Raw genomic sequence first — 14,872 nt, 5'->3', positions numbered from 1 at the left:
TTACACATTTTTGAGAAAAAAAGGAATAAACAACAAAAAAAAAGTATTGAGGTATTGTATTTAAAATTGATCAATCTTGTTATGACTGTTTTACAACCAAGATGTACAGCAACGAATGTATGTATGCACTGTAATATGCTGAAAATATATAATAATTACAAATGTCACCTTTACAAGTACAAAATGGTAAGAAATAAAAATAATTAATTTATCTCCTTTTTTTTTTACTCGCGAGAACAAGTAAATGGTAACTAACTGTCATTCAATACCAATATCAAAAAGAAGTGGTATGTAAAATTAAATTTTTCTAATTTTTTTTTGCTTCCACAACAGATTCGGATTCTGTTAAGTTTTTCAATTCTTTGAAAAAAAAAAAAAAAAAAAGTGCCCAGTATGTTTTATGAAAATAAAGTGAAATCAACTACCAAGCTAAAAGGCAGTGAGTAGTGAAGTAGTTTGATAAGGTCTGATGTGGTTCACTTTTTTTTGTTAAAAAAACATGATTAAAAAAAAATTGATTTGGACAGTTTTTGGATAGATATGATAATCACGCGGTGAAATATCGCTATATAGCGCCAAAATCAATTTTTTTTCTTAAACCTTTAATAAAGATGACATATTACGGTTTCATTCATTCAGACAACTTTTTTTCACCAAATTTGATCTCTTGACATGTTTCAACTGCCAACTGTCAGTCATCCTCAGAGGCATCAAGTGATTGCTTTGATGTATCCCTACGAACCATGTCAGAAGATTGAATTTCTTAAAAAAAAATGTGCCTGAATAAAATAAACCTTCATATATCATGTTTACTAAAGATGGGGTACTCGAATTATTTTCTTTAATTAAAAAAAAAAAAATTCTTATTAGCATCATATAGTATATATCGTAAAAGTAATAATTTCTGAAAAAATCGTACGTCTGCGTGCTGTCTGTGCCTTATAATTAATTATTTTAATTAATTAAACCCTGGAAGACAAAGTCTTGGCGGTCACCCCCTCCAGCTCCAATCACAGGATTTAGAGAAAGGAGGGGTGAGCAGAGCCCACGTAGGAGCCTCCTCATTGGCTGCCGTGATATATAGTGAAGCGTGTGCACGGTGCAAACTTGTTTTCAGTCTTGGACTAACTTTGGACGCTCAAGTGGCTGTTTTCCTTCTAGACAGGTAATCTAATGTCCCATTTTCCTATATTTTGTGTGCATCCTTTTGCGTGGCGACGTGTTTTACCGGTAGTGCACGTTCAGCTCTCGTGCACTTCCGTGAGAGGAGGAGACTGGGAGGGTTTATCAGAGTGGGAGACGGGATTTACGGGTTGAATTTAGCCATGCCCCTCTGTCATGGTACAAGAATCAGGTAGTGCAGCTTTAAGGGTGTAAGAAACAATTGATTTGGCGATATATTGCGATATTTCACCACGCAATTATCGTATCGAAAAATTGTCCAAATCGATTTTTTTAATCATTGTTTAACATATGCGTAGCACGTAATGTAAACTCCCAGTCACTAGGTGTCAGTGAACTACATCAGACTTTGTTAAACTACCTCACTCATGCATTTTAGCTTGGTTGTTGTTAGCACTTTATTTTCATAAAACATACTTGGCATTTTATAGATGTATGTGGTTACTTTAAAAAACTTTATGGACAAATGTAATTTGACAGTTTGATATACATTCCACTTGTTTTTGATATTGGTACGTGAATTACAGTTAACATTTACTTAAATGAATAAACATGACAGAAATTGTATTACATACCATTTTGTACTCGTATAGGTAAAATTTGTAACTACTGGTATTGACATGCAAATTGTGAATGGTATCGTATCGTCCGATTCATGGTAATATACACCCCTGATGTTTATCTCATGGGTCGGTAGACTCCTGAACCCTTTACTGTATCTTGCATTTGCTTCCACAGTACTTGGTTTTGCCATTTTTAAGGCCACAACTCCCATTTCACAGTCGTAGGCTGTATTTTTAGAGCAGTTAGAGAGTTTAGTGCTGCTTTGTTAGTTTTCTAAAGAAAATCATTTTGGTTGATCTTTGAGCTTTATGAAATTACGCTCAGTTGACTTTGCTAATCTAACATAAAACGCTTCTATCAACGTGGCTCAAAATCAAAGCCTAACCAACCGGATTTTTGCTATTTGAAAAGGATTTTTAGCAGGAGATACTTTTGAAGATCTTTCTCCATTTTTCTTTCTCTTCTCTTGAGCAGTAATCGTTTCATGTTTGTACAATCACCAGTCATGTTTTGTTATGACTAGTAAATCAGAAAGAGATTTCTAGAAACAGAACAAAGAGCTGTTATTAAACTACACAGCATGAGATCGCAGACTAATGCTAATAGTGCAGTACTCTGTCAACGCTAACTGACGCTGTGGTTATTTTAGATGTAAGCCCTACGTCAGTCTGAACAGCACGTGTCAAACTCAAGGCCCGGGGGCCAAATCCGGCCATTTAAAGCAACAATAAAATTTGCCCCTTGAAAGTAAAATTAGGGATGTCCCGATACACTTTTTCACTTCCGATATAAAACCGATATTGCAGCCTTGAGTATTGACCGGTACTGATATCGATATTGGCAGGAATCATACATACTTTTTATTACTTATTTGTAGGTGTGGAATGTTAGAAAAGGCTTGATCAAGTGATGTTACATAAACAGAGAACATAGTCACTTAAGTTATTTTTTACTGTCAGTATATGATGGGAACGACTGAGAGCAGGGACAAAAACAACAAAAACTTATCGGAATGCTTATATCGGCTATTTTAGATGCAGTTTGTAAAATCATAGAAAAAAAAAAAACATGAAACATTTTGTAAATTACCACCTAATTCAGTTGTAGATATCTCAATCCTATCCAAATAGAAAAAAAAATATCAATTAAAATCCACAATATTCGCATAGCTCTGTTTTCCAGTTGTTATATCACATGTCTGCAATCTCAATATATTACAAGAAATGTCCCCAAATTCTCCAAATCGGGAAAATTTAAAGTGAAGGTCCTGCAGGGACTGATATACTCAAATACTTAATCATTTTTTTATATATAATTTACACATGGAAGTGCAAACCAGGGCACATTCATGTTAAATATGCTCTTTTTCCCACCTAAGCTCAAACTGGTCTGTATTTGGCTCCTGAACTAAAATGAATTTGACACCTCTAATCTATAGTTTACCTGTATTAAAAACAGATTTCTGCTTATGTTCTGTTTCAACGTTCTAGTGAATCTGGAGCATTTTCCATGTTTGTGGAACATTATTTGTTGTATCTTTTTGACTTAAGTGCAGTTAAATGAATGCACACTTTATTTGTCCAGAGGGAGTGATGCGCAGTAAGCGGCGCTGTGTTCTGGAGAAGAAACAGCCGTACAGTGGAGACGAATGGTGCTCTGGACCCGACACTGAGGAAGATGAAGACAAGCACCAGACAGCAGCCCACCGTGAGTTCTTCAGCTACAGATACACACCGCACCACTTCCTGATTTTTGAAAGTGAATAAACCTGTAGGCCATTGTTTAATTTATCAGAAAATAAACTCCCAGGTTTCACTTCCCACACACGTCTGGCTCCATCTAGTGTTTAGAAGCTATACTATGTAGTGAGTGAACTGATATAAATCCAAGGTTTTTCTCAGTGACCTTCTGATTTTTTTCACAGGGGAACGTCGACTCACCGGGTCAATCCAGAATCTAGCTAGTCGCTTGTCTACTGTTACAAAGCCTGAATCTGGAGGTGTGGTTATGGGGTGTGAAAAAGGACCTGGAGTAAAAACAGAGCGCTCCAAGGCTTCCCAGCAAGTGGTTTATGTTTTTACCACCAGCCTCGCCAACAGGTGAGAACTATTAGCAGAATAATGTGCTAAAGGTGGTTCTGTGTAGGACAGTTTTTGGCTCGTGATCCCATTTTGATATCACAAATTTCTGACGACCCCAAAGACTATTTTTCAATGATAATAATTTTTTTCCATCATGTTTGTTATACTGTGAAACAAATGCAGAGTAGCCAAGATTAGCTCAGATATTTTAATACTGTGTTTTATTTACTGAAAGTATGGAACACAGTTTTTTTTGACTGTGTTGTGTTTGAATTTGAACAAGAGAAAAAAAGATAATTTAAAAAAAAAGTAAAAAATGTATTTTTAATCAGTAATTATAAAATAATTTGTATCAATTACTGGACATTTCAGGAGCCCCCATTTAACTTTCAGGCAACTCCAAGGTTGAAAAACACTAGTGTATGGCTTGAAATTTTCTGTGATTGTGGAAAAATGGATGTAAATAGTGGAATTCACGATCTGAAATGGAAAAAAACAACACAGGTTTTTTTTTTTTTTTCCTATCTCAGTATTTTTTCTAAATGTGGCCCCAACGTGATGAGGAAATGCCTCACATGCATGTTTTTGGACAATATCACACATTTACATGCAATTTTTCACCGTAAAACAGGCGATATAATGACTAGAAAGTGTGACAAACAGACAAATTAGTCCAAAATCTTGCTCTACTTGATCGTGTTATCCTGTGATTGAAAACAAATGCAGAGCTTTGTCTGAATTGTGTCTTTAATGTGTTGTGATGAACAAGTGGTTCAGATCATTATGACTGCGTTCAAATGGGAAAAAAGATCTGATACAAAGGTTTAGCTGATGGTGTTAGCTCAACTGGTGATGAGTTTACATGGTGACGCGTCACCACAGAAGCATGTCCAATCATATGGCTGTGCGGGGTTTCGTGCAAAACTTGAGGGTGATTTGCTTAAAGGTTTTACAAATAATGTTTTGGGACCATGTCACACATTTTCATGGTATTTTTCATGTTAAAAGTGTGGCTGAGGGTCTCGCTGTGTGGCTAATGTCACTATTGTGATGTAATATTATGCAATTTCAACATAACATCCCGTTTTGAAGTATAAATTGTAAAATTAATAACAGCAGTTGACTTTTTTAACCCTATTTAACATTTTTGGTACGATTTAGGGAAGTTCAATAGCCAGTAAAGTCATTTAAACAGGGAAAGATGATGAAACGGAAAAGTGTAAAGTGATGCACAAATGGGTAAACCCTGAGACATAATGTGGAAACATTTTTATTAGATTTAAATCAGTGGTAAAATCACTCACTTGTGCTATTTATGGAATGTAATGCAGTTTTGAAAAGTTACAAAAGATATGTCTTTGAAAAGTACAGAAATGAAAAAAGATAAGAATTCATCACAGATGTTCATTTTGTTTGTTTTCTTAATAGCTCGATTGAAGTATTTATTTGTATTGTCCATTTAGTTTATTTGATTGGATTTTGCATTTGTTAATCGTATCGTATGACTTGACAAGCCTACGCTTCTTCCTATCCCTTGTCGAACGAATCAAATGTGTATTATATTGAAATGGACTTTTTCTTATTTTATAGAGATTTCTGTTTTGTTAATTATTCATTTTTGTTTTCATCTATTTTTTTTATTTGTTTGAAATAAACAATTAAATACATTTGCTCCACAGTGCCGCAGAGGCTGTGTTGAAAGGCCAGTCGGAGTCGATCCTTGTGTTTCACCAGCAAAATGTGCCGCACACAAAGATGGAGCAGGTCAGTCACCAACACTTTTGTTACACAGGAGTTGATTCCCCTTTAAATATTCAAATGCTCCCACCATCCTATTCCCAGGACTGTTTTAATGTTGACTGCATATCTTCTCTGTCCCACACAGGGCCAGCTAATAGCAAAACTCCCTAAGCAGTCTGAGAAGTTAAACTCGAGCTGCTCTCCACCAAAATCTCAAAGTGGAACTCCACGGCCCAGCTCTGCAGGCGTGGGCTCGTTGCACCCGACAGGAACACCGCCTTCAACAGGACAAGTGGATAATAAACTCTCTCAGACTGCAATGGGAGCAGCATCAGGCTTTAACAGCAGAATCAACAACAGGTCAGGCAATATGGCTGGCTTGGATACAGCACCCAGAGATGGGGATGAATCAGGAGGGGGTGTAGTTTCACCCTCGGGGAGTCCTTCCATATTATCTGCACACCTGCAGAGCGACACAGTCCTGAGGATGGGCCCAGGGAGCACAGACGCTCTTTCCAAAGAGCAGCTGGAACACAGAGAGAGATCCCTTCAGACACTGAGGGACATAGAAAGGCTGCTCCTTCGCAGTGGAGAAGATGGAGATCATGGGGAGCCCGCGGGCTCGAATGGTCCTTCCAACGTAAACACCGACAACACCGACAGGGGCGTTATCCCTGAGGAAAGAGACAATGGTACTGGGAACTCTGGAAACTGTGCCAGTGGTAATCTTTTATCAACATTGGCTTCCATGAAAGATTGAAGAAATTGAAGAACCGCTGCAGTCCATCATTTCCCAAACGCAGTCTCTTGGTGGACCGATGCTTGAAAGCCCCCAAATGCATTCTCCCCATAATCTAGCACAACACACCCATCACCAGCTGTCCTCACCCAGAGACGACATGGGCCCATTACTTGGACCTGAAGGGCTGACTCCAGAACAGATGGCATGGAGAAAACTCCAAGAAGAGTACTACAGGAGAAGAAACGACAACAGAAGTCCTGCCCCCTACACATTCCAGCATTTTCGGATGATGGCAGAGATGCATGGAGGCCCTGTGATGATCCGAGGACCACCTCCTCCCTATCATAGCAAGCCTATGGACCAGCAATGGGCTTCAGCCAGCATGATGGGTGGGGGAATGGGTGGTAACGGACGAATAATTGACATGCATCAGAATGGTCCCCGTGGCCCAAGGTCCTGGGACAACTTCAGAGAGGTCAGGCTGGGTCTTCCCTGGTAACCCAGAGCTTTTTCCAATGGACGGTCCAGGAACACAAAGACCCACGAGGCCAGGACTGATGTGGCTCGAAGATATGCCCACCAACATGAGCGGTGGAGGTTTGTTTCATGGGAGCTACTCTGGTGCACCCCCAGGTGACCCGGACCATCTTTTATCGCGTGAGGAAAAGTTTCGTCTGATGGAGAAACGCAACATTCAAGGCGTCTCTAAGTTTGAACTTGAAAGAATAGCCAAACAACAGCAACAACAACAAGGCGGCTTTGGGTCAAGAATGATGAATAATCTGAGTGGACCTGATTTTCCAATGGGATTAAGGCGGTGCCCCCCCATCAGCAGAGGTGATCCGGTTGACTTTCCTGGTTCACAGGAGATGATGGGATCTCCTGGAGGAGGTCCTCAAATAAGAGATTTGATGGATTCTCATCTTGGGGGTAACATTGTGATGAACATGAATGCACAGCAGCAGCAGATGTTACTGTCTCACAAGCTACGAAGTGGGCCTCCAGAGGGCGGAGCTTTGCAGGAGATGTTTGGTCCTGGAGAAATGTCACGAATCAGAGCTTTGCAAAATGGAAGAGGTGGTAACAAAGCGATGATTCCTGGACCAGATGGTTCCTTCCAATATGAGCTGGAAGAAGCGTATCTTCATCAACCAGGCCCTGAGATGTTTGGGTCAGACCAGCATGGTCCAAATCAGATGGAGGTTACACCCAGGCTTAGCCATATCCCCATGGCTGGAGGCATGAGGGGGGTCGGACCCGGGTCCCAGGAGTGCATCCGAGTTGTCGGTCAATGTTCATCCGATGACGTCGTCGTCTTCTTCATCTTCTTCTTCTTCTTCTTCTTCAGTGCCTCGTCATCAACTCAATTTATCTCCATCGCTTAACCAAGAGCAGTCTGCCCTCCTCGCTTCCCCCTCTACCCATGGACTCAAGTCTCCATCTCTGATCTCCTCCATGGGACATCCCCCTCCTCCCTGTCCGGCATCTGGTGCTGGAACTCCTTCCTCCTCTTCCATGAAGTCTCCCCAAATAATGGCGCCTTCTTCCAATCTTGTGTTACACTCTCCATCCGCCTCTCCTGGGCGACTGAAGTCACCGGGCATGACTGTTGGTTCTCCAGGGTGGATGTCTCCGAAAACAGCTCTTCCCAGTCCACGGGCTTTAACCAGTGGAAAAGGGTTTGGCAACGGAGGAAGTGGTTCTACCGAAGCAGGTACGCTCGAGATCACAGATTCGTGCACCATTTATAACGTTACTGTGAAAGTAACAGGATTCGGCTAAATCGATTGGGCAAAATATCGCAATATTTCACCGTCATTCTTATATTTAATTTTTTTTATTTATTTAAATTAGGACATTATACATTAATCAATGTGCTTCACAAACAGCGTCAACATAAATATGCCGGAGTTAGCACAATAGCTAATTTTCACCCGTTGTCCAAAGGCAGGTAAACGTGACATAACATACAGTTGAACAATAACATTTAACATACAGTTAAGCAACATCACACAATGAGACAAACATTAAACTGACTGACAACAGAAAACATGACACCACATATACTATTTACAATAAAACAGTCAGGAGTTAAAAAAGCACAAGAAAAAAAGTACAATATTATCTATGGGTGCATGACTGCTTTGTTTTCAACCAAATTTTGAGAATCGCTTTGAAGGTTGGGTAATTGCCAATGTTTCTGAAGTTTTTTAGAAGTGTATTCCATAATTTTGTGACACCATTTGGCTAAATTTTGTCCGCTGCCTTTTTACTACAGTCTTCTCTAGTTTATCGATTATCGTATCAATTCAAAAAAATGTCCAAAACGATTTTTTAAATTATGTTTTATGGAAAAAAGCCATTTAATTGTGCTAACATTGGCATAGCCAGTCACTAGGTGTCAGTGAACCACATCAGACCTTGTTAAACTACCTCACTAGTGCTCAATGCATTTTAGCTTGGAAGTTGATTGCACTTTATGTATTTAATTATTTTTTTTAAGAATTGAAGAACTGAACAGAATTTGAATTTGTTGTAGAAGCAAAAGTTAAACTTTTTTTTAACTATGTAATTTGACAGTTTGATAAATATACCACTTTGTTCTTTTATATTGGAACTTGAATTACAGTTAGTTACCATTTACCATTTAAATAAAAAAAAAGTACAAAATGGTATTTCATACCATTTTGTACTAGTAAAGGGAAAATGAGTCATTATTGATATCGTGATGTATATCGTATTGTGACAAGCAATAGAACAGAATGTAACAGAATCCTTTTATTGTCATTGCACATGTACAATGAAAAAGCACATGCCCCTCCCAACAACATTCAACTATGTAGTTTGTAGGAATTAAAAGTTCACTTGTAGTCCATAGTTTATCAGCTCCAAATTGTGAATTGTCTCGTATTGTCAGATTCATGGCAATGCACAACCGTAATTTCAATGTTCGTTACAGGTCAGGACACCTTCCTCCCAGAAGCTCCAGCTCCACCCCCATAGCCAGCCTGGCTCCATGAATCCCAGTATGCCTTCACGTCTTCTCCTGATGCCCGAGCCGTCTCAGAACCCGCTGTCCCTCATCATGTTCCAGATGTCCAAGTATGCCTTGCCCAGTTCTACTCCACTTCTACCACGAAGCGATCAAAACAATCGCCACCTCTGATGATGAGATGCTCCAGAGCGACCTCTGCTTTCTGGTGTCTGTATCGGAGGTAATTTTTGAAAAAAGGTCAATGTAGGGCTGGCCGATATGGACTAAAACTCATATCTCTATATTTTTTTTCAAAATAATGATATACAATATTAATCACAATATTAATACAATATTTTTTCCAGAAAGACAATTCTGGGTTAAATTTGCTGATACAAAATGCCACACATTTATTAACAAACGGCTGCACAGTATGTTCGACTTCTGCCCTTTTTCTCCCCTAAGAGACAGCATGTGGTGAGTGAGTTCTGTAGTGTGGCTTGTTTAGGGGAAGGTCTGAGATGGGACACACTCAGAAATACATCTAACTGTGTTTGTCATGCTGTTTTGAGAAGGAACGAAAGCAGCGACTACTAAAACAAGTATTATAATACAAAATAAGCTATAATATATATATATGAAAACATTTTATGAAAGACACTGTTTGACAGTACTGTATGAATAACATTAAATATTTGTGTGATGTGATTTGTACTGTGTGATTATATAAATAAGAATATCTCAATATACACGATATCGGGGGTGGACTGGGACAAAAATTCAGCTCTTGCATTTTGTGTCCAGACCAGCCCACTACATTATCAGTGACTTTAAGTCAGTGATGCTGAACATGTGGCTCTTTGTCCTAAATTTCATTATTATTCCCCAAGAAAACCTTAAAAGGGGGACATTTTTTAAACCACTTTTTACATGTTTCCATTGCCATTTGCAACTTAACTTGTCCCATTTTTGCCCCTTTTGGGACTTTAGCTCCATTTTGCCAAAAATTATCCCTTTTTCACATTTTTTTGTCATATTTTCACGTTCTTTTTGACAATTTTATCAAATTTTCTTAATTTTTTTTGGCCACTTTCATTAAAATAAGCTAACTTTTGCCCAATAAATACAACTTGTTTCCTTTTTCCCTACATTTTGCCTCTTTAAGTTCCACATTTTCCCTTTTTCACTATGTTGGCCACATTTGTGCCCATTTAAGCTACCATTTGCCATTACAATACAACCTGTTTCATCTTTTGTAAAAAAAAAAAAAAATGCCACCTGTTATAATGTCTGCCTTTGCTCGCATCGTCAACAAAAAAGTAGCGGTCCGGACTAGCCCTAACTTCGTGACTCGGCCCAGTATGCAGAAAACTTGATATATCTTATAATCTCCATATATTGCCCAGTCCTTGGTCATGGCTTTTCTTTTCTGTTCTATATAAAATGTTGAGGTGAGAATCATCAAACTTGTTCTGTTCCACAGGAAACGCGGGGAATCCCCAGACGTCGCATTTACTGGTCTCCCAAGGCTCCGTTGGGCCCCACAGTGATCCACAAAGCCCAATGGGAATCTTAAGCCAGGACAGGCAGCACCTGTCCCATGACGCGTTGGGAGCTGTACCTTCATCTCCAAACCAAATGAGCATGGCCTCGATAGGAGGGGAACCGCCCGAGGGCATGGCCATGAACCAGATGTCCGGTTTCCCTCGGATGCATCCATCGTCTCGTGGGCCGATGCATTCGCCCAGCGTAGGAATGTCGCATGAGGACCTTCACCACCAAAATGCATCTGCTGAACAAAGGTGGTCCTCACCAAACGCCCCCCTCACCCCTTAGACTCTGTAAACTCACGACTCATGAGAGATGGACCTGATCTCAGTGAAGTGATCCGACCCAGTCACACGGGGATCCCAGAGTTTGACCTGTCCCGCATCATTTCCCTCCGATAAGCCCAGTAGCACGCTGCAGTACTTCCCCAAGACCGAGCCGCATCAGAATCCACATCACGGGCCCCCGTCCTATCAGCATGCTCCGCAGCAGCTTTCTCAAACAGCTGTCCTCAGGGCCCTCTGCACGGTGCGGCGGGGGCTCCTCGTCATCGAACCCCCCACTTAGCCAGTCTGCAGAACATGATGGCTGAACAGCAGCCCCCCCCTCACCCTTCGCATGGGGTGATACGACAAAGTATGGGGCATTCCTCAAGGGGGCATGAGGGGTATGGTATCAGCAGGGGCCTGGGCCCCATGTGCCCTCCTGGACATATGATGGGTCGGCGAACTTGTTGCCCCAGCATCAACTCCACCATTCTGCAGGTCCCGTATCCTGGCATGATGCCCCCCCAGCAACATGCACATCACCTGATGACGCAGCAGGGTCTCATGATGATGCGGGCCAAACATCCCACATTTCTATTCCAGGGGAACCTTTTGGACCTCAGGGTCCCATGATGGGTCCCTCGAACCCGCAGGCCCGGGTGATGGGTGCGCAGTCTCTCAGAGAGAGAGGAATGTCTCTGGACACTTCCATTGGCTTTGGGCCGGGGGGTATGGCCACATGCCGTTCTGACTCAACTCAATGGACTTCAAAACAAAAACAAACCCTGATATCTTTCCACCGTGTCCTCATTTTTCATTTTCATGACTCTTTAACGCTGTTTTTGAAAGACAAAACAAAAAACTCAATGAATTGGGTGATAATCTTTGACTTCTCGGAAGACTACTGATCGAATTATTTAAAAAAAAGCACTGTACACTGTTGAATTACACATTTGAAGCCATTTTCTAAAACACTGTAGAATATATTATATATATATATATATATATATATATATATATAGTTTATATGTTGTGGGAACAGGAGGAGTGCCTCAAATTTTTATTTGTTTGACTATCATTGATTTATTTTCTCCAAATTACCAAACTGTTGTGCTAAAGAAATAAAATCTAAATAATATATACCTGCTGTACATAAGATGCAAATTGTGATTGTTTGCAATTGTTCTGTATAATTGTGTTTTAATAGAAGTCTGAAAAATACAACAAGGAAAATAACTGAGGTTTTTGTCAATCATTTTTGTGGTCCTTTGTTGTTTATTTTTTATACTATAAATGACGTTTAATTAATAGAAAATTATTACATAAATGTCAAATTATGTATCAATCAAATAAGTCATTTATTCATTAATTTAGTTATGTTTTTTTTATTATAAAATAAGGACATGTTATGCGCTTGAAACCTGTGATATCTTTGGACCGTGATTTGATGTTTTTACTGTTTTTATGAGGATTTAGCAACAATTTCCAAATATTTCTCACATACTGTCCAAAGAATTGGAAAAACCCACAGGGGGGAATTTCCCAAATATGAACAAAGCCATTTATGTTTGAGGAGCCTGCAGAGAGACGCATTAGATCACCAAAGTATGACGCCAAGAAGTCTGAATGATTGCCACGCTCAGGTGAAAAGTGCAGAGTTTGTGTTAATAAATTCATTCGGGTATAAGTACGGTAGTTGCCCTGAGGCTCCTTCAAACTAAAAGTTTCTAATCTTTCCCATTGCATTCTCCAAGAAAACAAATTATTTTTTACTCTATTGCTCATGTGGGTCCAGTTGGTAGTTTTTCTCCCAAAAAGTAAAAATGTATCAGAATCAGTAACAGAATTGATTTAATAATTAAAATTACTTTAGTCACAGCGGCTCCAAGTAAGAAATTATAACAAAGGATACATAAAAGTAAACAAAGAAATCAATGAGAATGATTATAGAAAGAGTCAATTTGTACGGTTGCCGTACGAACAACCCCCGGTGCTATTGGTACGTTTACCGAAGTACATATACTGTACAAAGCGTCTTAGGGTTAGGTTATAACCCTATAGTGCAAACATTTTTAAGGTTACGGTTAGGTTTAGTCTTAGTCACATCACCTAAACTGGCCAATGACTGACCTATCACGTGACCTAAACTGGCCAATGAGGGGCGCTGCGTATGGATCGCATGTCTGTATATTGATATGGCAAACCATACAGATAGCCACTGCCCATGATTATAATTACATAAGAATAAGGATTAAAAAGTATTATGGGTCAAAGTACGCATGAAAATATAATACAAATGTACAAGTTTATACAATAATATAAGACAGTACCTAAAACTGTTCCTAAATCTAACCAAAAGTCGTAAACATATACGCCTTTCTAATGATATTCTTCGTAGGTTTGGATAGGTTGACCCTAACCTGGATCATTTCAGGTATAGAAGATGGAGGCGAGACGTGAAACGATGACGACCAACGTGAATGTTCAACATCGACGTCTGCTGCAAAACATTTGTGTAGGTAAAATATTGGATTGCCTTGTTCTCAAAATATGCTCTAATGTACATTTTTATAAATTTATTGTAAATATTTTGACAACTTTTTTTAAATCAAGAAATTAAGCAATATTGCCTGAATATTGGTAATGTAGCAATTTTCATTGCAGCATGAATTTGGGTGTTTCCACTGTAGTTTATATGTTGGCCAAGGGTGTCATGTGGCTGTGATCAGTGGGTATAGAAAGTGAATAAATTGAATAAATTAAATGCATATATAACATTTTTTGTCTTTAAATAGCTAACTTAAAAACAGTAAAGTTAAAAAAACAATAAGGTACCATCTAAAAAAGTGCTCTTCAAACATGGAGTTGTGACCCCATGTGGGGTCACCTAGAATTAAAATGGGGTCGCCTGGAATGTCTAGGAATTGGTACCAAAAAAAAAAAACCCATTACTGATTAAGATTCCATCCATCCATCCATTTTCAGACCCGCTTTGTCCTATTTCAGGGTCGCAGCTGATTATTATTGTTTTTTACATTTTTTTATTTTTTTTCTTCTTTTTCAAATGAACACGTCACACATTAAATATCAAACATCTATATTATATACTTCAACTTTCTCAAATATAAATCTATTTTAAATGAAATGCAGTAAAAAAAATATATATATATATATATATATATTGTCACTTTGTGCACTAATCATGGCTACTCTGTATTTGTAAAACATTTTAATAAACATGATCAAAAACAAATTCTAGACAATAAAAATGTACCTGGGGCTGCCAGAAATTGGTGATATCAAAATGTCAAAACTTAAAACTACTGCAGTTCACGAGACAAAAATTCTGCTAAAAATTAGATTTTTTTTCAAAAAGTGTTTTTCAAATCACAGTTGTGATGCAAAAATATAGTGTAAAAAGAATCTAAATTAGAATCTTGATTTTTTTTTTATTTATTTTTTTTTAAGCTGTTCCGCAAATCGTTTAAAATGACAAATAAACTGCTTGAAAAGTGCTAATGCTATTTTCTCTCATAATTATTGGTGCTCCCTGAAACTTTCTAAAACATTCCCAATTTTTTTTTTTTTTTTTGCTATTTTTTGACATTTTGTCATGAAATTTTTTTCCTGTTTGATATAATTTAAAAACACAAAGTGTGGACAGGTGAGACTTGGAGCTGCAGGTGTCTCTGTGACAGGACAAGTGTGAGGGGGAAAACACACAAAAAACAACAACCCATTAATTTAGAAATGAAATCAGCTGAATGGCTGGACG

The 14,872-nt window shown here is 38.8% G+C and overlaps 1 protein-coding gene across 1 annotated transcript in view; it reads left to right on the top strand.

The window, feature by feature from the left end:
* bcl9l (bcl9 like) overlaps positions 1–12,333 on the top strand; it is a 35,166-nt gene extending 22,833 nt beyond the window's left edge. The window contains 19 exon segments of the mRNA XM_028464683.1: positions 3,331–3,453; positions 3,671–3,845; positions 5,507–5,591; positions 5,713–6,317; positions 6,319–6,761; positions 6,764–6,793; positions 6,796–7,556; positions 7,558–8,023; positions 9,274–9,306; positions 9,309–9,439; positions 9,441–9,483; positions 9,486–9,524; positions 10,767–11,064; positions 11,066–11,099; positions 11,101–11,220; positions 11,222–11,326; positions 11,328–11,387; positions 11,389–11,680; positions 11,683–12,333. Of these exon segments, the coding sequence (XP_028320484.1) occupies positions 3,331–3,453; positions 3,671–3,845; positions 5,507–5,591; positions 5,713–6,317; positions 6,319–6,761; positions 6,764–6,793; positions 6,796–7,556; positions 7,558–8,023; positions 9,274–9,306; positions 9,309–9,439; positions 9,441–9,483; positions 9,486–9,524; positions 10,767–11,064; positions 11,066–11,099; positions 11,101–11,220; positions 11,222–11,326; positions 11,328–11,387; positions 11,389–11,680; positions 11,683–12,005 (4,166 nt within the window). The 3' untranslated portion in view covers positions 12,006–12,333.
* Positions 12,334–14,872: the final 2,539 nt, after the last annotated feature.

The sequence above is a fragment of the Gouania willdenowi genome, chromosome 13 (assembly GCF_900634775.1).
Source record: "Gouania willdenowi chromosome 13, fGouWil2.1, whole genome shotgun sequence".
NCBI lineage: Eukaryota > Metazoa > Chordata > Actinopteri > Blenniiformes > Gobiesocidae > Gouania > Gouania willdenowi.
This window is presented reverse-complemented; position numbering and strand designations above follow the sequence as displayed.